Source organism: Lissotriton helveticus, chromosome 12 (genome assembly GCF_964261635.1).
Source record: "Lissotriton helveticus chromosome 12, aLisHel1.1, whole genome shotgun sequence".
Classification (NCBI taxonomy): domain Eukaryota; kingdom Metazoa; phylum Chordata; class Amphibia; order Caudata; family Salamandridae; genus Lissotriton; species Lissotriton helveticus.
In genome coordinates, this window is record NC_136073.1 from 607,283,839 (window position 1) to 607,306,171 (window position 22,333).

The 22,333-nt window shown below is 42.8% G+C and overlaps 1 protein-coding gene across 1 annotated transcript in view; it reads right to left on the reverse strand.

The window, feature by feature from the left end:
* The window catches only part of LOC144798070 (maestro heat-like repeat-containing protein family member 2A), a 103,672-nt gene extending 84,328 nt beyond the window's left edge, over nt 1-19,344 (reverse strand). Inside the window, exons 1-9 of the mRNA XM_078668844.1 lie at nt 19,314-19,344; nt 19,030-19,091; nt 17,115-17,234; nt 14,669-14,776; nt 12,712-12,832; nt 10,567-10,607; nt 10,111-10,252; nt 7,173-7,225; nt 5,914-6,021 (exon numbers count right to left, since the gene is read on the reverse strand). Coding sequence (XP_078524970.1) covers nt 5,914-6,021; nt 7,173-7,225; nt 10,111-10,252; nt 10,567-10,607; nt 12,712-12,832; nt 14,669-14,776; nt 17,115-17,234; nt 19,030-19,091; nt 19,314-19,344 — 786 coding nt within the window. The remainder of the gene's footprint in view (nt 1-5,913; nt 6,022-7,172; nt 7,226-10,110; nt 10,253-10,566; nt 10,608-12,711; nt 12,833-14,668; nt 14,777-17,114; nt 17,235-19,029; nt 19,092-19,313) is intronic.
* Nucleotides 19,345-22,333: the final 2,989 nt, after the last annotated feature.

Here is a 22,333-nt window from a genome sequence, read left to right on the forward strand (position 1 = left end):
GTTCAGAACTCTGGCCAGATGAATTGCCATCAGACAAATCTGATGGTCCTGACCCCAGGACCAGAGACGCAGAGCCTCTCTGCAGAGGCACTGCGACCCCACTCCTCCATGTTTGTTTTCATACCACATCGCGGTGGTGTTGTCCGTCAGGACTTGAACCGACCACCCGCGAAGGGAAGGGAGAAAGGCCTTGAGTGCTAGACGTATCGCCCGCAACTCTAGAAGGTTGATGTAAAGCAACCTTTCCTCTGGAGACCAATGATCCTTGATCTCCAGATCCGCCAGATGAGCACCCCACCCTAGAGTGGATGCATCCGTTATCACCGTGGCAACCGATGGAGGTAGATGGAAAGGCTTTCCTTGAGACAGATTGCCTTCCATGCTCCACCAAAATACATCCATTGCAGCTTCTCTGGCGATCCTCACAGACTCCCTGAGATCTCCGTTGTGCTGATACCACTGCCTGCGGAGACACCACTGGAGTGCCCTCATGTGCCAGCGTGCATGGTTGACCAACAGAATGCAGGAAGGCATCAGACCAAGCAGGCAAAGAACCTTCAGGACTGGAACGACCGCTCCATTGTGATATGTATGTCGAGAATCCTTTGAGGTGGAGGGAATGCTCGATATACAGTTGTGTCCAGTACCGCACCTATGAACAGGTAGCGCTGGGAGGGCACCAGGTAAGATTTGGGTACATTTATTAAAAAACCCAACCTGTACAACAACTGAGTTGTGACTTGCAGATGATGGAGCACTGTCTCTGGAGATTCTGCTTTGATCAACCAATCGTCCAGATACGGGAATACAGGTTTCCCCGACCTTCTGAGATGTGCTGCCACCACAGCCATCACCTTGGTGAAAACTCGAGGTGCAGTAGTAAGACCAAACGGAAGGACCGCAAACTGGTAATGTTGCGATCCCACCGTGAAAAGGAGATACTTTCTGTGTGACTTCAGGATAGGAATATGGAAATAAGCATCCTGCAAGTCGATCGACACCATTCAGTCCTCTTCCAGCAGTGCCTGGAGAACCTGAGCAAGGGTGAGCATCTTGAACTTCTCCTTTTTCAGGTAAAGGTTCAATATCCTAAGATCCAAGATTGGACGAAGTCTGCCACCCTTCTTTGGAATCAGGAAATACCGGGAGTAGCATCCCTGACCCCTTTCCTGCTCCGGAACCACCTCTATCGCACCCTTTCGTAATAGTGACAGGACTTCCTCCTGCAGGAGAAGTAGGTGGTCCTCTGAGCAAAATCCTTGGCAAGGAGGGTAATCTGGAGGAAATTCCCGAAAGGGAAGAGCATACCCATTCTCTACAAGATTGAGAACCCAAAGATCTGATGTAACCGATTCCCAATCCCATAGAAAATGGGTAAGCCGACCCCCTACAGGACCCGCATGATCCGGAATGGCGGATCTAGGGGTGCTTTGCTGATGGTGAACGGGGTTGGGAAGAGGAGGCGGAGGCTTGACGTCCTCGAGGACGAGCTCTTTGTTTGCCCCTGTAGGATTTTGCTGTTGCTGCTGCTGTTGAGTTTGACGGTAGGGACGAAAGGACAAACGTCCAAAACCTCTATACCTCTTAGTCGCAGAGCCTCTGGACTGCAGCCCCAAAGATCTGGCAGTAGCCCTACTGTCCTTAAATCTTTCCAAAGCTGCATCAGATTTTTTGCCAAATAGTCCAGCACCATCAAATGGCAAATCCAACAAGGCAACAGAAGTTCCCATATTGTGAGCAACTGAATCAGCAGTGTCAAGACCACTTTGAATCACTTGACATGCAGCCGCCTGTGTATCGGCAAACACCTCATTAAAATCCTTCCTGCTGTCCTCAGGAATTTTAGGAGCCAACTGCCATACAGAGTCCATCAGGGCATGTGTACAGCTCCCCAAGAGACATTTGGCATTGGTCGATTTTAGAGCCATACTTGCTGAAGAGAAAATCTTCTTCGCAGTCTGATCCTGTTTCTTGGACTCCTTATCCCCAGGCACTTGAGGGAAAGCACCAACAGTCTTCTTCGAACAGGCTGCCTGTATAACCAGACTTTCAGGCAAAGGATGCGAGGATAGAAACTCAGGATCACCAGGTGCTACCCTATACCTCCTTGCAACACCCTTAGCCACGGCAGGAGCTGTAAGAGGCCTGTTCCAAACCTCCAATATAGGCTCAGTCAAAGCCTCATTAAAAGGAAGCAATGGTTCCACAACTGAAGATGGGGAATGGAGGACCTAAGTCAAAAGATTAGACTTGTATTCAGCTGTAGGCAAAGTCAAATTTAAAAATTCTGCAGCTTTTTTGATGACCACATGGTATGGTGCAATGTCCTTTGAAGGGGCATCAGATACAGAGGACAGCTCTCATTCAGGGGAAAGCTCCAAACCAGTAGCATCCCTCAAATCATCAAAATAGTCCTCCTGAAGCTCACCTTCTTCCACCTCAGCCTCAGCCTCTCTAAATCTTTGCTCCTCTATAAGGCGCTGAGCTTCTCACCTCGATCTCTCCTTCAAGAGTTGCGCCGTCGGATCCGTGACCGACTCCGACGGAGCCGGTGCCGGCGTCAAGATCGGATCCGGAAGCCCAGGTCGCTGCTCACGAGGTCGAGTTGGAGCCGGCGACGATGGAATCAGCGTTGACGACCTCGGAGGCGCAGAGAAATGCCAAGGCGGAGCCGGCACCGGCATAAATGGCAAAAGGAGCTGGAGCATAGGAGTGGGGAACTACTAAATTATATGCCAATGGACCCATGGGACCCGAAGGTGCACCAGAGGGGTACAAAGCTCTCGAGTAGGCTCCATACATTGCGTTTAAAAACGAAGTAGGGTCTTGACCTGGAGCTGGGAAGGGTGGGTAAGGACCCACAGGATGCTCTCTCGGAGGTTCCAGATTCGCCTCCTCTTCCACAGGCGGATGGACTGGAGTCATAGAGCCCTCAAGTAATGGAGCCTCTTCTTCCTCTTGAGCCGGGGACGGCGCGGAGAGGGATCCGATGCCGGAGAACGCACTGGCGACTCCAAGGGCAAAGCCTCACCTTCTGGAACACCAGGTGAAGGAGACTGAGTCCTTACCGGAGTGATGTCGAGATCCATGCCTTCGATTCTTATGCTTCTTCTTCGTTGACCTCGAAGCATGACCAGATGACTACCTCGAAGGCGACGCCGTGCGGCACCTCGACCTCGACCTCGACTTCGACCTCGCCCTACTCGAACGCGATCTCGAAGTCTTCTTCTCCTTTCTACCTTTCAACTTCGCCACCAGAAGTTTTGCTTGCCTCTCTCGAAGAGCCTTCGGGTTCATCTTCTTACACGAAGAACAGCCTTTGACATCGTGGTCCGAACTCAGGCACCAGATACAATCCTCGCGCGGGTCCGTAATCGACATCATCTTGCCGCACTCCCCACATGGCTCGAACCCGGTCTTCTTAGACGACATCTTCAGCGAGAAACAAAGAAGCAAGAAGACCCCAAACAGAGAAAAACAGTAACAAAGTTACTAACAGCTACAGAGGTTCCCCGAAACCGTTTGCGCCGACGACGTGGAAAAAAGGGAACTGATGTCATCATGCCGGCGTAGTCCTCTTATGGAGTCGGTGACGTCAGCGGAGCCGCCTGCGATGTCGTGCGTTCCTGTAACGTCATCCCCGCCGGCGAGCTACAAAGAATTTTCCGAACGTTGCTGACGCAGGGGGATATTCAGAAGGTGAGGAATCCACTGGCAGTTGTATCCATCAGAAGCCGCCTTACTAATACCATTGACAACTTTGGTCAGCCTGCATTTGACCGCTACACACTCCAAGATGTCCACCACGGAGAGATGATACTTTTGCTACACAAGCACATGAGGGGTTTGCTCCTATTGGCTCCAGCCTACCTCTTCTCTTTCCTCTTCTCCTCATTTGACATTTCCCAATAGTGTTCACCAAGCATCCTAATCCATTGGGAATAGACCACTTGGCCGCCTCGTGTTACTTATTACATGAGGTGGCCTAGATTTCCAACATGAACACAGATACCAATATGCCTAGATTCCACCATGAGGGATCGATAGGAGTTATGTGCACCTGATTTGCTCTCCATCACTGTATATGCAAGAGTACTTAGGTTTACTATACTTTTCTCTTACCATTACCCTTGATTAACAAAACATTCAACTGTCTTAGTTTACTACTTAGAGGCCACCTTACAAAAACCATGGATGACTTCGGGATGCCCAGCTTTTAACCACTGCACACTCTGAGGTAGGCGCCACTGAGGCATGATACCTCTGTTACATCAGCACGTGAGAAGCTCACTCCTTTTGGCTCAAGCTCGCCCCTCCCCTCCTCTCCTCTCCTCATTGTCCACTAGGTCATCACTCCTTCCAGCTTCTGCCCACACCACACCTGAGGACAATCGCACCAATTGCCCGTACCTTCAATGACAGGTCTTCTCCTCTGCTCAGTCTCGAGCCAGGCGAGCAAAGGAGGGTAGGTCTCTTGTGCTCTCCGTGCAGAAACCATGTGAGTATGGTTGCTTCTCTTGAAAACTTTTTCTTTTTCTTTTAACACTAAGTCATTTGGGTCCCCTTGATTTACTGTTTCTTTTTACTGACCATCATAGCTCTTTCCACTGTCAGCAGCTGAGCACTACCCTCTGCTTTTGACCTATAGGGCATAATTAATTGATCCAAAGGGTAAGACCCGTCACTCACAATGGAGGACAACCAATCAGTTATGATACGCTGAGTAACACAAACACAGATTGGTTTATTTTGTCTGTTCCATGTATGTTCACTTGCTTATTCTGTTATATTATATGTAATTCTGTGTTTTTCACTTCTTTCACTTGTGGTGACTGGTCAGCGCCAAAAATAGCATGTGCATGTCTACCTTTAGAGACACTATGATACAGTGAGTTAGAAAATCGATTCTGGTGACACATTGAACCAAACATACAAAACATTTGTTTACTGAGTGTATTCTTTATTTTTTCATTTATTTTCTAGGTTAGATGATCAATTCTAAACATTTTGAACCAGGTATTTTCTTCTACAGGAATACCTTAGCAGCATATCATGTCTTAGGTGTGGGGTTGGACTATCCCCCATATTTTTGGTCCTGACGAATCATTGTGGAACCTTTTTAGGCCATCGAAACCTGACCACACTCACAGATTTAGTCTACTTGGGTACATCACACCCCTGTTTTAGCCCCACCAAATTATATTTTTTCAATCCTACCAAGGGAACCATCACATTACAGTTCAGTTCGGTATCTCTTAGATAGTTTTAGTATCCCTTTACTTCACTGTACACATTTACTCCACCCCTCACATTCAAAATGCCCTTACACAAGCACTTCTCATCAGACAGCAAAAATAAAAAGATTTCCCCTAAAGTGACCCTTCGTGGGGCCCGTAGGGCATTATAGCGCTGGACCTATGAGAAGCAAGCCCACTATGAAGCATTACATCCTCAGTGATGTGTGAGGGCACCAAGAAATAATCCTTAAGACTCCCCCTTCTTTGCCCGCCTTCCTTTCTTCTTTGCTTTTTTGATGGGAACAATATCCCACTGCTTTTTGCATGAATATGGCCTCACATCCCCTGAATGGGGATTGGCTCTAACATGAAGACTACCTATTGGCTAAAGGAGATCCATTAGGGAAATGAGTATAGCCCTGAAATGTTGTGGCTTTTATTGATTCAAGTGGAGAGGATTACCTCAGGGAGTTCATCTCCATCTGCTTTTTAGTAGGTCAGTCCTTCCAGGGAGTGGGAGAACCACACCTGATTTTCCCAACAGGCTAAGCCCAATGCTGTGTACCCATATTATAAAAATTACCTTTACTAATAGGATACACAGTTCTACCCTTCTCCGACTTTGTGTTAAATTGACTTCCCCAATGGTTCAACACTGACCCTTGAGAGCACTAACCTCCTCATTCACATGATGGGCAAAACTGTCAATCTGTTCGGTGAGTTCTTCCATGAAAGAGACATGCCATTCTCTGTATGGGGCTTGTTTTAGGATAGTCCCCAGGAACTGCAAGGAAAACAGAGAGAGACTTTAATGCAGTAATAGAAACGTAAATGCAGTATCCACGGGTGACGTCTGCAGTGATTTTGAGAAGATAAGGGTATACAAACTTCAGCTAACAACCTCTGTAATGACGAAATTATATTTGGACAGAGAACCAGAGAACACATATAGCAATGCTTAAATAGTGTGGTGTGATATCAGTGCTCAGAAGAAACAGGAGGCCTTGACAGTGGCCGTGATTTACACAGAAACACATGCAACAAAACCATGCTGCCCACAAATTATTGTGAAAAGAGCAACAGTGCAGCCATCCAGACAGAAAACACATTGGGACTATGCAACAATATCACAAACTTAGAAGCAGAATGCAAAAACATTTTGGGTATCCAGCAAGGGGGCAGACTGTAAATTTCGTGTTAACAAGGGTGAAGACTGAACACAAGGAACATACAATTGCATCTCAGGAGCACAATAGAAGCTCAGTGAAGTGTGATGGCCTGGCAAAACATACAGTGACGGAGTGACAATTCAAATGAAGATAGGGAGCATGGATCATGTGCCAGTCCGATTGCAGAATATGAATTTACTGATAATGTGGAATGCAGTGGGAAGAGTGATAGTGTGACAGTCCAGGGAAAGAAGAACGTTGTGCTATTGGGACTATCCTGGGGGATAAAAAAGAGTCCGAGGAAACAATTACCAGTAAGGGGCTACGTTTGTAGCCCTGTGCAACAACAGTCAGATTTATGAGTAATGCAATGATCACTGTAGAGCCTGTAATTTACCTGGGTAAAACATGCAGATAAACTCTGATACATGTAGGACTAGGTGTCGTAAGCATGCAATTTCCAGTTTTATGAATGTCAACTTGGGCCCATAAGGTTTTTAATGCTTCTGGTAAATATTGCATATTAGGGAAATGTTATGTACCGAGTACAGCTGCTCCCCCTCTGTGCCCAATCATAATCAACATCATAGTAACGATCATAATCCATAGAAATAATAGGGATATGGTGAGAATATTGCAACCTCATAGCAGAACAGCACTATGATGGGGTGAATTTAATATCTGTATATATTCACGCTGAATGAGTGGCTTTGGAAAACAAAGAGACAAGCGTCATGTGTGACATTCATTAGCAATTCATCCTTACTGAAACAAGCGTGCATTTCCACTTTGCCAAGTCAAAGTTTCTTTCCGTGGAAGCTGAAATAGTAGTTGGTAAAAAAGAAATATATGTAAGTAAAAGTGAATAGCAAGCAACATTTCAAAGGCAATGTGCTTACATACCAAGCACTAGCAGAAGTAGATTCACACAATTCAAAGTGTGCAAAATGTGTTTGCTGGCTCAGCCTGTCCTGGGAATTGAGTTCAAGGTCATTAGTTGTTCATGTGCCCTTGATGTCACTCTTAGCTCCTTATATATGGTTGTAATTTTAGGTTTATATATTCTGGTTTCCTTTCTTATATAACAGAAAGGTCACCACACCACTTGTTTGCAGAAAAACAGTTCATTACAGAGCTACTGCCAATAAGCATTTCAGCCGTCAGATGAAGCCTTGATCACATAGGGGATCGCCGTTGTGGTTCAGAGTAAAAAAGAGCACATGCGCTCTAAAATTACATACACATAGAAAAATATTCCTTTATTATATCAAAGACCAAAATATTTTATAACACTTCTTAATTTGCTATAATACCCAAATGTACCCCAATATAGTCCTAGGTAGTCGCACAAGCTTTTACCGACATTTGTCCTACCTTGCTCTACATAACAGTTCTGGCCCTGACCTTTTACCTAGTTAGGTGCTGCATAAATGTTGTGTAGTTTTTTAAAAGTATCACAGCAGGATTACAATCTTGTGCATAATAACTCTGTATAAGAGTCACCACTATCGTCATCCTTGGCTGACATGCCCACAGTACCATGGCACATCTAGGTAGAACCCCTGATGGTACCTTTCAGGTATATAAGTATATAAGTATATAAGTAGAACATCTTTGCTGGGCAAGCCGGAGGGGAAAAAGATTCTATGCTGACATGCTGACACGAGACGCTGAAGTCCCTGCATGCAGACACTCCAGTTAGCAGTCGTCTGACATTACTTGTGGGTTGTCCACTCAAGACCAAGATGGGGTCCTTTGCTTTCTCACATCAGGTATTGGGGTTTGCTCTTTCCTAGGAGGTTCTTGGCTATGCACCAACATACATGCTAGGTACACTTAGGTACATCTAGTTAAGGTATGCATCGTAGGAGTACGCACTATTAACTTCATGTATTTATGTGTCTGCATATATTCACTATTTTAGCACCATGGTAGATTTCTACTTTTTATTTACTCTATTGGTGCTTGTAATCGTCTATATCTGTTTCTGTCTCGTGGTTGTTGCAGCACATGTATTTTATGCTAGAATGACTCTGGTTCAATAAATACTTATTGAAAACGCCCCCACCATTTAGTCTGTGTATCTCTCTGAGATAAAGTGAGCACAAGTGACCAAGAAAAAAGTATTGTACTGTTTCCATGATCCCTGAGGGTCAGGGTTCTCATGTTCGATAGTTGCCAGAAACTATTCTCTCCTTGGTAAGGTTGTGGGGCTTTTAGTGGCACTGTGAGCTAGCTGGTCTACATACTAACATATCCTTTGGGGGTGTCTGGAATCAGTCTGGACACCAATCCCTTAGTTTATGTTGTCTAAAACGTAGAGATCCTTTATAGATTTGTAGGAACTACCCGACTAATTCACATAAGTGACATTATAATTTGCAATTAATTCTACCTTAAAAACACAATAAAACACTTCCGCATGATATCTGCTACACAGGCTGAAATACAAATCTTGTTTTTCAGAAAACAAGGGTGTCTAACCTTATAGAAATATGTATCAATCAATTTATTAACAACATAATATCACCAACTTTTCTAAATGTTCCTCCATGTGAACTTCTCACATAGTAGGATTCAATTATGCAACATTTTAAACATTACTTTTAACTGCAACATATGGTTGAACCAGAGTTCTAACATTTCCTTTCATATTAATTGCTGTGAAATACCCTGTTCATCCTTAGTCATCACACAAACAATGTTATGCCCGTGTAGACTAATCTAACCTACCATATACCCTGACTAATACCTACTTCTAATACAAACGCAGAGAGAGCGTTTGGTGTTTATAAATGTGTGTGCAAAATCTCTTCTATATTGAGGCCAACAGGGATATTTGTTTCAAGTTTAGTCATTAGAAGAGTTGGTGCTACTGAGTTGTTACAATAAGTCACAATTGAAATAAAAGAAAAGGTGCCAAAACAGGTAGTGCTCTAAAATAATGTTGACCTTGGATATACTGAAGAAATATTTTTTTCTATGTTTATGGAATTTTTTGGCACATATGTACTTTAAAAAACTGAATCAAGATGCCGCATTCTTATGTGATCAAGGCTGAGTCTGACAGATGAAGCGCTTCATGGCAGAAGCTTTGCATTAAACTGATTTTTTCGGCAAACCAATGTGTCAACTGCCTTTCTGTTATACGCGGAAGTAACCCAGAACTTGCAAGAAGATACCTGACTCCGTTTCTGTTATTGCCTCATTCGGTTTGGAGTACGGCATCGGCCAGCTACAAAGAAAGACTGTGACTATTTCTTTTTTTGCTTACTTATACAAGCCTTCAGCCAGACCTCCTCATCTGCAGGTCTAACGTGTCCTATCATTCACATTCTCTTCTGTCCTCCACAGCATACATCATGGGCCAATTCTGACTTTGGCTAACTTTACTGTGAACAATGGCGTTCTGCTTTTTCACAAGGAGCACATCCACACACAAATTATTTTCATTTAGTTCCAGGGACAACAATAAGAATGTGACCTTTTGAGACCAAAACAGTATTTTTTACCTTGGTATGTACCTGGCATCACCTCCCACAATACAAGTTTATAAAAATCGTGAAAAAAACATGAGTGGACAAGGTCTAAAAGCTAGCAGCCAACACCAGACTTAATGGCTTTGTCATTGGTCAATGGTTGTTTGAAATGCCATTAATACTTGTTAAATTGTGTGCTCACTGGTTCATGCTTTGGAGTCTCACCTTCTAAATATGTTATCAGCGGGGGGATCTTCCTTCTGAGGAGTTTTGCTAGAAATGGGTAATTTGCAGGAATCAGGTGCTTGAGAAGAGCCAAGACTGAAGTTCCCCTTTCGACATCCCAGCGAGGATATGAAGAAATTACCTGAAAACCCACAACAAAGAATTCAGAAAGTGATTCTTTCATGAGTTCCTATTCTCTAGCCTTTGAAACTTCTGGAAATGCTACCTTGTTCTCTATGCAGTACTTAGTACCAACCACATTTTGGCTGTTTCTGTACAATGTAAGTAGCATGTGGTACTGATAACCAATTTACTGGAAATAAAACCATCAAATTCAAAAGGATAAAAGCTGAGTTGAATTTAAGATCTCTATTAGTAGGTTGCATAGAAATGGCAGCAAACAACTTGGGAGGAGGGATCTGGTGGAATATGATGGGGGTAGAATGTGATACTCACCAGCAATCTTATGAAGAGTCTGTGTATTGGAATTTCTTTAGCTGTTTAGGTACAAAAGAACGAAGACATGTCATACTCAATCCATAAATTACTGAGCAATACTTGCCAAAGGAAGACATATGGCTGACACACACACTTAAGACACCCAGTAGTACCTGTAAACAAGATGATGGGTGGCATTTCAATGAGCCTCTAGCGGTCATGAGGATTCTTTGAAATTCCTGCAAATACTGGCAAAGGCACCATTACCACTAAGGAGTGCCCAGGGGTGTACAGTACCTTGACAGCCTATGCTGCAATTCTCTTCCTCGCTCCCTTAGTGGTTGCTGTCAAGGAATGAAAGCTGGAGGAGGAGCTACCTAAGCTGCCATGCACAGATTCCTGCTACAGCTTTCATTGAGGGATAGAAGACTCCAGTGGGATAAGAGAGGATGCGTCATGAGCCGTGGACGTGCTTTACATCCTGAAGGACCATGGAAAAATGGGAGCCATTTTCTGACAGCAGATACCCCAGAAGAAAAGAGGACTCCAGAACATGTTCTTGCATATCTATTTTCTAATAAGGTTAACGACCTGGGGCAAGCAAGAACGAGCACATATTTTGCCTGTTTGATTCTGCTCAGGACTCCTAACATGAGTGCCAAATAAATAGACTATGATACCATCTGACCAGGTCACTTGCACTTTATCAACACATCCACTGGAAAGTTGAGTGGGGAGAGCTAATTGGTTCCCTGGAATTACAGCAATTACAGGTATTCACCACCAGATGCGAATCTCCTTCGTAACCTTGGAGTCAGTCAAAATATTTATTTTCACTTACCATCATTGAGCATGCATCCCTGCTTACAAGTGAGGGCCAATAACTAGCATTTTAGTATGGAGTTGAAGTCCAAAATGTTGAACCAGAAACATTGCAGAGACAAATATCATAACTAAAAGTAACTCCATGGAGAAATAAAATACATCCCTGTTGCGGTCGGCAAAAGTAACAACACATAAATAGGTACCATGCCCAGCAGGGCATGATCAACATACTAGACTGAAGTAACATCATGCAGAGCAAGAATACTCCAAGGATTGAAGAGGAGCATTAGAGCCCTGAGTAGCCTCATGGTGTGTGGAAACCTGGGACAGTTAGTACATTGCATTAACCAGACTAAGAGCTGAAACAAACAGGAAAGCCACTTTATGTCTGGCAAACTACAAAAAGTATATAGGGACTATTTACAAGCCCCTTGTGCCACCTGTGCATCACTTTTTGAGACACACCAGCAGTGCAACCTGCTGCTCCATATTTACAAGGACAGGTAAAGCCACCCTGCGTGGCTTTTATTGCCCTTGTAAATATGGCCCCTTTACACTCAACAGTTTGTGTGGAACAGTTGTGCCATGGGTTTTGCTGTGAGATTTCCTGCGCAACACCCAAGGCTTCTGCCGCATTTCCAGATTTACAAGAAATAGTACACCTGGAAATGTGTCAGAATGCTACACCTCCCCAGGGGGAGGTATAGGGAGGTGCAACAAGAACAAATATTTTTATTTCGCCTCGTTGTTTACCTCTTTCTACGCATACTGCATACTGCAGCACATTTAGGAAGAGGAAATTACCTATTGTGATTGTTTTTGTGCACAAAGGTATGCCTAACTGCATAAAAATAAAGATATGCCTTACTTCACAAAAACAACCATCCCTGTGATGCAGCCACCCTTGCACCATGGTACAAGGGTACCTTCATAGGTGCATGGCAGCTAATTAGGCACCAGCACTGGGAGAGCAAAGGGATCCATTATATCCTTGCAGATATGAAGCATCCCAGTGCTTCGGAATTAACGCAGCGTGGCACAGCCAAATGGCTTGAGGCACAGCAATTAGTTAATTCCTTATGAATAAGGCTCACAGCGAGCAGCAACATCAGCACAGACACATATATCTCTAAAAGGAGAGCAATAAATGTTATTTGAAATATTGACACCCACGTTCTATAGTAACTCAACCATCACATCCTGAGCTAATGGACTGGTTCTTAAACTCATGCCTGATCATGACAAAGTAAGAGGGGATCTGGGGAGTGGAGGAGGAAGCATTAACCACCTTCAATGGTAGATCCCACTGTGTCAATGAGTAGGATGCTTAAGACTCACCACATTCATGAAAGTTGATGCTTGCTTTCTTATCTACAACAAGTAGCATCTGGCACAGTGCTGGCACAGATGAAGTATAGTCATCTTCCAGCATGTAGCTCAAAATCTCTTTCCAAAATCCCTGCAAGAAAGAACAGCGAATGTGTTATTAGTATCATTAGCATTTAATAAGGCTGCATTCCCACAGATAAACAGTCCTGGCCGGTGGGAGGGTTTCTGGTGGGTCTTCTGGCGATGGGGCTATATTTGAATTATTCCCTTCCTGATACCATTCCTTGCTGATGGGGTCCAAGACAGATTGCTGGTATTACACTGATGTAGCACCAACCCTGTTCAATGCTACAATCCGTGATTCTATAGCCGAGCAATTATTTGCAGAGAATGAGTGCAACATTTATTCTCCAAAAACCCTGTGAGTGAGCTGCTTTGTAAATTATCTCATTATCTGCTGTTATCCTCATAACAATCACAAAAGAGAACTATCTTTATAAATGTGCCAGAGTGTGTAAAGCTATGGCTGGGAATGAACGACCCTGTTGATATGAAATATTGGTTCTTGATTTATAATCGGGCAAGTAGCAAATAGGAGATGCAGATTGAGTAGCTATGTTTTGCAATGTGACTGATGTGCCATTCAATCTCGTTTCAAAGTGGCTATTTAGAATAATTTGGAAAACCTCCTGCCTCATTAAAAAAAATGAGGTAGGATTCGACAATCTTCTATGAATGCTGGAAATGCTGGGAATGAGGACTGCATGGGACAGCAGACCTCTATCCCTGCAGCAGAGGAAACAGACTTTACATCGCGTCTCAAATCACGCTGTGTCTTAACAACTTGGTCCAAACCACTAATAATGATAATAATATTGAGATTTATAAAGCACATAGCTGCGTCAGATGCGTGTCCCAGCACTGGGGTATCAGTCCTATTATACAGAGTAAGAATATGAATTCCCCTAATCTAAGTTAGCGTGAAAAAACATGTTTTTAAATTCTTGCGATATCGTATTTCAGATTTTTCTTGCCTAAGCCAAAGTGGTAGGGAGTTCCACATCTTGCCTGCCAGTAGTTGAAGAAATGGCCTCCAATGTGAGCACTTTTGATTCTGGGGATAGATGCAAGAGAGGCATCAGCTGATCTCAGATTTCTTTTAGGAAGATAAGGTGTGATCAGAGGTGAAGATATTTTGGGCCTTTATGATTGAGAATCTTGCGACAATAGCACATGGCTTTGAAATATACCCAATGCCTTAACGGAAGCCAGAGCACCATTGGTAGAGCTGGGGCTGATGGTGAGTGTCTAGGCAGATGAAATAGCAGCCAAGCTGCCATATTCTGCACCCACTGTCGTCTTCTTCATCATGTCTGTGACACTCCGAGATACAGAACAATGCAGTAATACAGTCTCAACATGATTAAAGACTTGACCACTGTCTTTCTGGCAGCTTCTGGCAGGAAGACAAGATGTTTTTAAGGTATTTAAGATCCCAACACATTGCCCTGCAAGACTCGTAATTGCTGTACGTGCCCTAATGTATCTTTTCAATGCATTCCTTTATCAAGCAAGCCAATACAACCACTTCCCAGAAGGAAAGCGTTGTTGGACTAATGTTGTACTTTAAGTCCAACTCTTTCCCTACAGTTGCTCAGACTGGAGTTGGAATAGTAAATACTATTCCAAATTCCAGTGCTTTCCCGAAGGCAAATCATGGTAACGACTTGGGTGGAAAAGGAATGCATTTTAAACATGAATTCATGGTTCAGATTACTATGTGCATATTTCCCACATACAAACATGCAGCAGAGAGAGCTTTACTAAAACATGCTATTATGTGAGTTAGAGGATAGAGGATAATGAAGATAACCTGGGAATTGAGGAGTCTTTGGACATTCTGCAATTTATATTTTGTACACTTCTGGTTTATTGACCCACCTTATTTCACATCCTTCTCACTTACCTCGTCAGTATTTTTATAGCGTAATGCAATTTTCTTGAGGAGCTGAGAGATTTGGATGTGGATGGTCTCTTCTTCAACACCAGAATCAGGATCCATGTGACTAGTGCCCTGTGAAAATGTGGAAAAGCAAGAGAATTAAAGTAACATATATTTTCACATCATTTTCACTGTGTTTTCTCTCCTCATGGAGGTTCAAGAGATTTGAGAGTGAAAACATCACAATTTTCAAATCAAGGTTGTAAGCACAGCGAGAACCTCTTGGCTTGAATTCAAATGTGAAATTAAAACCACTAGCCACAAACATGTAAATAAAAATGTATAAATGAGGCTATGCACCCATGCTCCGCTCTACAGAGAATAAACGTATATGGTCATTTGGCGGAGAAGTGTATAGCATTCATATACAGTCAAAATTCCGGTAGACTCACTTATAATATGTAAGGTTCTGATGCACTGGGCACTACATCTGATACATTGCACCTCTGGCACCACAAGGTAGTCTCTCTTGCTCACTACAAAGATTGTGATGCCCCATGAGCCCTCCCCTTGCTGCTTGATGGGGAAGTATGTGCTACATTATGGTACTTCTTACACTCAATAAGACAAAACCAGGAACTGCATTTTTGGGAGGCAGTGTTGATATGAAATACTGATTTGAAGTATGTTTGTGCTACTTTGTGTAGGATTTGGTAGTTTGCCCTGTTAGGCATTTCAACGATAAAGCGGGGTATGTAACAGAAAGGAGCCCACTTGATAATGTGTTATCAGTGAAAAACACAGCTTATCAGTGCATTCGCTGAATGCCCATGTGCCTTGTTGCCCAATCACCCAAGAAATTTCCCAGTTAGCCCCGGCAAAGTCTAAAGGCCAGTTGTCTCACATAGGCTGGATTGTGTGGTAGGCCTATGTACTGCATGGGAGCACTGCTGTTGAGACGTGTATGGAGCGAGTCCCATTCTCACAGTGTCTGAGCATCTTATTTCTTTGCACTCATGCCAGTCAACATGTGCATCTGGTTACTAAGATGGGATCTAGGTATTCAAGCACCATTGTTACACTGCGATGCAACATAAGGACAGGCCTCTGGCCTGTGGTAAAAAAAACTATGGACAGTGTCTGGCTCATCTATTAGTTGAGCTTAATGGGAACCCAAGAGTAAGACTAAGCATGGACTGCTGACACTCTGGATTATGGTCAGGCCCCAAGGAGATGGATACCAGACGTCATCAGTGGTGCCCAATCCTCACACATATTACTGAGCATGGACTTGAGTTGTGCATCTTGGTACAACTACTCTGTAACATGGAAGCATTGGCCAAGCATGAGGAAGTCCTACCTGGTTCACAGTGATCAAGAAGGTCATGGCACCCCTGCTGTTATGGAGGAATTGGTGAGACCATAAACCACTGTGGCCTACTCTCCCAGAGACACTGACAAAGCCAAGAATACTGCAGTTTTCAGACACCATGCCACCTGCCATTGCCCATGCTGCCACATATCACCTGCAGCCCCACAAGCACCAGTGAAGAGCACTTATCCAACACCCATTCCTGGCCCCTAGTCAGATGACAGGTGTTTCCTCCAGCTACTAGAGATAGGATCAAATTGTAAGTGCCCAAAGGACTTGAGATGGTCCAAGAAAAGCGAAGAAATAGAAGAAGTGCCCAATACAAAATCATACATGAGGCCTGTGGAAGAGGAGGGCAATGAAGGAGAAAGAGAATAACTGAAGGATATTATCAGACCACTTTCTGAAACTCGTTGTTCACAACAGTGGATGATTTTGCACAACATAAGAGCAGGATAAAAGTTATAAAATTGCCAGAAGTGCCACAGTCTGAATCAAACCAGCTGCAATAGTTAAACTTCGGGACAACGACTCCACTTGCATTTGACATCACTAACTCAGACCCCACAATAGTAAGGGTACACTAGGTTAAACTTTTCACAATAATGGAAAAACCATAGATTGGGTGTACTGGAAGAATGACTCTTGAAGTGAAAGCTATAAGTAAATTCACTTGAGTGGTTTGGTTCACATCATAGGCACCCTGGAATAACAAGACATGAAGAAAAGGCATGTACAGTGTTGGCACTGATGGGCAGCTGCTGAATTTCAGGTGCAAATGTAAGCAGACAAATGGATAAGGGACACCTATAAAAGTAACGGAGGGAGAAAGACGCACTGGAGTGCAAGTAGGGAACATCAAGCTCAAATGAAGAACATAGAATGTCAAGGTGAGACTATGGGAACTAATGAGAGGGACATGAGGTCTATATTCCACCACCAGGGGCAAATATGTGACACTGCCGATGTATATTATATGGCAAAGTAACTACATTGGGGCACAAGGGGGCTAAAAGGTCCACTTATTTCTTGTGTGCTGACTACTGTTGCTGTTCCCTAACACATTCAACTACCCAAATATGTACATCTGCCACTTACCTGCTCTTTGATAAGGAGGCTGGTTTTTTTAAGCACATAATCCATCACAGCTCTTCCATTCACATCATAAAAACCTTTGGCTGTTAAACTGGACATTAAACTTAAAGTGGCAAGAATAACCTGTAATTGAGAAAAAAGGTAAGCATGGTTAGTGAGAAACCCTTTAGGTGTATGAATAGGAGAAAATCACACATTCTAGTGAGAAAGTAGCAAGGGAGTGTGAGAAAAACATGTATTCTCTCCTTCCTTTTGTCCACAGAATAGACAGATATACATTGTTATGTGTGGAAAGCCAGTACCTGGATACAACCTTTTAAAGTATGTTGCAAAAAGGGCTATTATGACACTCTGAGAATGAAACTAGAGTCAATTTAATTAAACTGTTTTTACAGAGTGTCTGACTGAAGTGTGATTGAGGGAATATTCAAATATTCCAGGTGGGCTACACCTTCTATAGGTGCCTGAGATCTGATAAAAGATTAAAAAAAACATTGCAAAATATGCCTAGGTAGGTTACATCCAACAAAAAAGCTCTCAGGACCTGATATTGATTACACAAATGCAAATGAGAATTCAATAGGCTGTAGATCCCACTGCTGAGGGAATTAAAAAAAAACTAAAGTCATCTGTGGGAAGAATGATGGCCACTGTCTAACTCCACCTGTAAGATTGAGCAGACATCACAACATGGACAGCAGATAACATATGGGTTGCAGTACTTAGAGTTCATTGTCCCACACCTTGTTGTTTGGTTGATCCATATCACTTTCAAGAAGTCGTTTTGGCTCAAGACCGTAAATAGTCACAGTCTCCTGTATCCAGCTATAGTAGTTAAAATTCACATCCCTAACATGGTTCTGCACGCGGTATATTTGCACAATCTGGCCACAATGGCTTCAACTGCCAAAGGATACATCCATGCTTGATTTCTGTGATTCTAACATTCCTAGCAGAGTCCTGTCTCTGATGTTCCTGGTTTAATCTGAAAAATATCTAAGGATAACTTGGTTTATATCGTGCCCTGAGGTTAAAAATGACAAACCCAATACACCTCTCAAAGAGAATCCATTAGAGACAAAGTTATGGCAATACAGCCTTTTGTTTGTTATCAAAAGAAAACAGCTTTGTTGATTTTCCTTTGTGCCTATGTCCTGTGCTTGCTAACATGGTGATTCTGATACGGAGTTACTTGCTTTCTCCATGGCACTGAAGTCAGGCACATTGTGGACATACATGGCATCAAGAAAGTCACATATATTCCAATTTCTACATAAAATACATCTTTTATAACACAATCAGACTTTTCAAACGTGCACATTGAATATTATCCTGTATTATCGATCCACGTTTGGTGAGATTTCGCTGAGACATAGCCCAAATATTATTCTTGGTAGAGACATTTGAAATACCCTACACCACGGTTGTTAAAGATTTGAGGAGATATTAATATTCTGAACTTCAAAACCCCTTATTTGATCATCAACATTCTCCTCCTCAGTGAGGGGTATTACAGATCAACTCAATGTGAAATACAGACTAAATATGTTAACAGCATACACAAACTTTCTTTTAACACACACTTATTAAACAATTAGGGATCAGCAACCTCTGGGATTGGGACTGAAAATAATGCATTGACACAGACTAGGGCAGGAAAACTGGGATATGTCCACTTGGACAGGGAGACAATGGAACACAAGACACACTGAACTGACAGAAATGGCTGGAGGTTGCATGACCCAACACCTCCACTGAAGACTTGCCTTGGAGAAAGTCAACAGATTGTGGTGTGCAAACCACAGCTCTGAGTCCATGTAAGTAGGACTACTGCACTATGCAAAAACTGCATAACTTAATTAGATTGAGTCGCTAATTATGAAAGTGCTTTAACACACGTATAATAGCTTGATGGTACCTTGCGATTGTCATCCTCAAGTACGTGACGGACAGCATCCAGATAAAAGGCTCCTTCTGAATCTATTAAATAAAGCCATACACCAAATGTTCATAACACATATATATTGACTTTGTCTAGTAAGATCAAGATTAATACATAAGTAGTAAAGTTTCCACTATCAACTGTGATTACCACCCTGAGGGTCTTATCTTTCAGTTTTGGTTTGTGAGTCTCTTACTGTGAGCCACATGGGGCTATCAATGCCTTCCTGTTTTGCCGTGCATGTCTGTGTCATCATGTACCACTGAGCGTGTCTGTGTCGACATGCTCCATATTTTATTTCCCTTTTTGTTCCTGTCCAGTGTCTATGTCAGGATCGGTTTTCACAGTGTCCCTGTCCCATTAATGGCTCACAATGGGAACAATTAACCGAAAAGAAAACAGTGGCACTCCTTTATTTCTTCACCATGATTCACATAATTGAAGTTGATGTAAGCAAGGCTTTATTCATAAATTGCAGTGCTCTACCAGGAAAAGTTGGCAGTTAATGTAGCTGAAGAATATAAAATTGAAGTATTTTGCTTATAGCTGCACCATGTTGGACAAGTAAGGGAGTAAGTTGGGAATACAACTTAGGGCTCCGGATTCTATGACAAGCATTATATCCCTTTAACTATTTTCCCTGCCTAAATTACACACTGCCACCCACCCACTGACAGTCTTACCAGTTTCCGAAAGGAGCTTGCAGAGCAGCTGTAATGTTGTGGCACGGGACTCTGCACCTATCTGCATCAAGCTACTTTCAAAATATTTATGGACCTCACTAGAGTGAGAATGGGCTGAAAGAGTAAAGTGAAAAGAAAAAATAGACATAATTGAAAAATTACACAACATAAAATTATGCAAGAAGGAACTCAACGCTGGGGAGCAGCCCATCAAGGCCATTCTTCAACGCATGTCCAGGAGGTATGTTATCAATGGTCTGCAACATTTAATAATGATCTTACGAGCACATGGTACTCATGTGACTACTATAGCTGTATATAGTAAACTGGCCACCATATTCCAGTAGCACGCCAACCAATGTACTGGGGGGGAGATAAATACTGAAGCAATAGTAGCTTTTAAGACGATCAAGTTACGTGCAGGGCAGTGTACAGAAATTAATGTTACAGAGGACCTGATCCCTAGTAAAGGCCAATATATACTTGCATTATCACAAATATATACATACATACATTTATGACCAACTCACCCAGTGACAGGATAATAGCCGTGGACAACTTGAGTGGCTCTTCTGTTTCATCGGAAACCCCACTTGAGGGTGTGCAGATCTGCCAATAACAAAGCCATAATAAATAATAATAGAAGCTAGGCTATCTGAAAGCCAATCCCATACATCCAGACAGCAAATAACTTCCAGTGGGGGAATGACAGCATAGGAGTTTGTCAGGACTTGTGGGACCATGATCCATACCACGCTACAGAAAAATTAATTGTGTGGAATACAGCATATTCAGGGTGCCCGATATTGGTGGAAGTGCAAATTCTCAGTTACCACTCTAAGATGGATGCCTTAGTTTCCTATGGTTTTTGGATAGTTTGTAGACTCAGAAGTCTGTCGAGATTGCCGAAGGTAGTGGTACTTAATGCTTTTAACAAAGCTGGCACTAGTGGCGGCTATTCAACGTAATCAAGACGAAGGCTGTTGTTACACTTCATCTTGGTTTATCTCTGGGGACGGTAAAGCTGTTCCCCTTTTGCGTCCTACGGTGTCTGGCCAGCATAGTGGGTTGCATGCTTTTCAGAGCAGGCCTTTTTTGCTTCACTTTTTGCCCATTTTACGTCCCAGGTCTCTAGTCAGCAGAGTGGGGAGCGAGTGTTTCTGTCGGTGGCTTCATTAGGGCCTTTTTCTGTTCTCACCGCCACTTGCTGTTTCTGCTTTACCAATTCATTTTTTTTCTTTACCGGCATTCAGTTCTCATACTTTGGTCCTCATCAGAGATGCTTGTTTCCCATTCATTCCAGATTCCACGTGCCAGCATTGCTATTTGGAATTTCATGCTTATGGCCGTCAAGTTGTGCACCTGTTTTCAGAGGGCCTTCTTATTTGTGGACTGGAGTCTTGAATGCTTCAAGTTTGGATTGTAAGGATATTCCAGAAATGTTGTGTATTTGGATTATTTGAACTAAATTGTGGGGTAGTTTCTGCACATATTGACTTTAGGAACCTTAGCGGGAAAATACTGATTTTCCTTTGATTCATGGCATTAATCAAATGTATATGATATAGACATATTATTATTAAATATATAGATTTAAGATTGGGTGTACTGTTGTTGGGAAACTCATGAAGAGTCCAGTATATGTTATATGGTAAAGTCTAACTGGACAATTGAACCTCCGAGATAAGCTTTGTTAGTATTATGTCTCTGTTGTAAACCATTGTTATTGGGTACAGCTTTTTTCTTTCAGGTCTCCATCCTTGGTGTTCCCCCTGGGTCCCATCCCTTGCCTTTCCCTGTCACTCTGTTCCTCTGTTACCTATTATCAGAGCCAGAGCTGCCGAGAGGCAGACTTATGGGTGGTTCTTGCAGAGGAACTCTCAACACTGACAGATTTATATCCATTGTCTTCTTTCTTTGCATCCTAGAAGCAAATTGGTTCATATAGGATTTTTATGGATTATAATTTAATATTTTATGCAAGAGAGTTCCCAAATGTTGCCCTTTAAAAACACTCCTACTATAAATTGGATTAAGGTAGAAACTTTATTTGTTACAATATGTTACACAGGAAATATCTGTCGCCTCCCACTGAAATACTTTGTTTGTCCTCATGTATATACTTACCAGGTGATGCAAGACGGCAAGCACGGTTGGCACAGTTCGATTCAGCGCTCTGCAACTCTTAGTAACAGCTGCCTTGATGCATAACTCAAGGGTCTGCAAGGAGATAAGAAAATTGAGATGAGGCCAAAGGGCAGTTTGTGCAAATGATGATGGTCAGTGGTGAATTACAAACTTCAAAGTGTAAATTCTGTCTGAATGCAAGAGTGGGTTGGTGTGCGAATGAGCTCTTTTGTGTACTAATTCTAAATACATATGACCACAAGTAGATTTTGACAGATGACCGTGCTTATGTCTAATTTTTTCTTTCCTGGTTGTTCTGTTTTCTTGACTCACAGTGCCTTAAGATCTCTCAGATTCACGTAGTGATTTCTGTAGAGGTTATCTGTTGGAGTCAGATGTTGGATTTTAGTCCATCAAGGAACCAGAAGAGAACATGTTCAGCATTTAACAGGGGCATGACCTAACACATG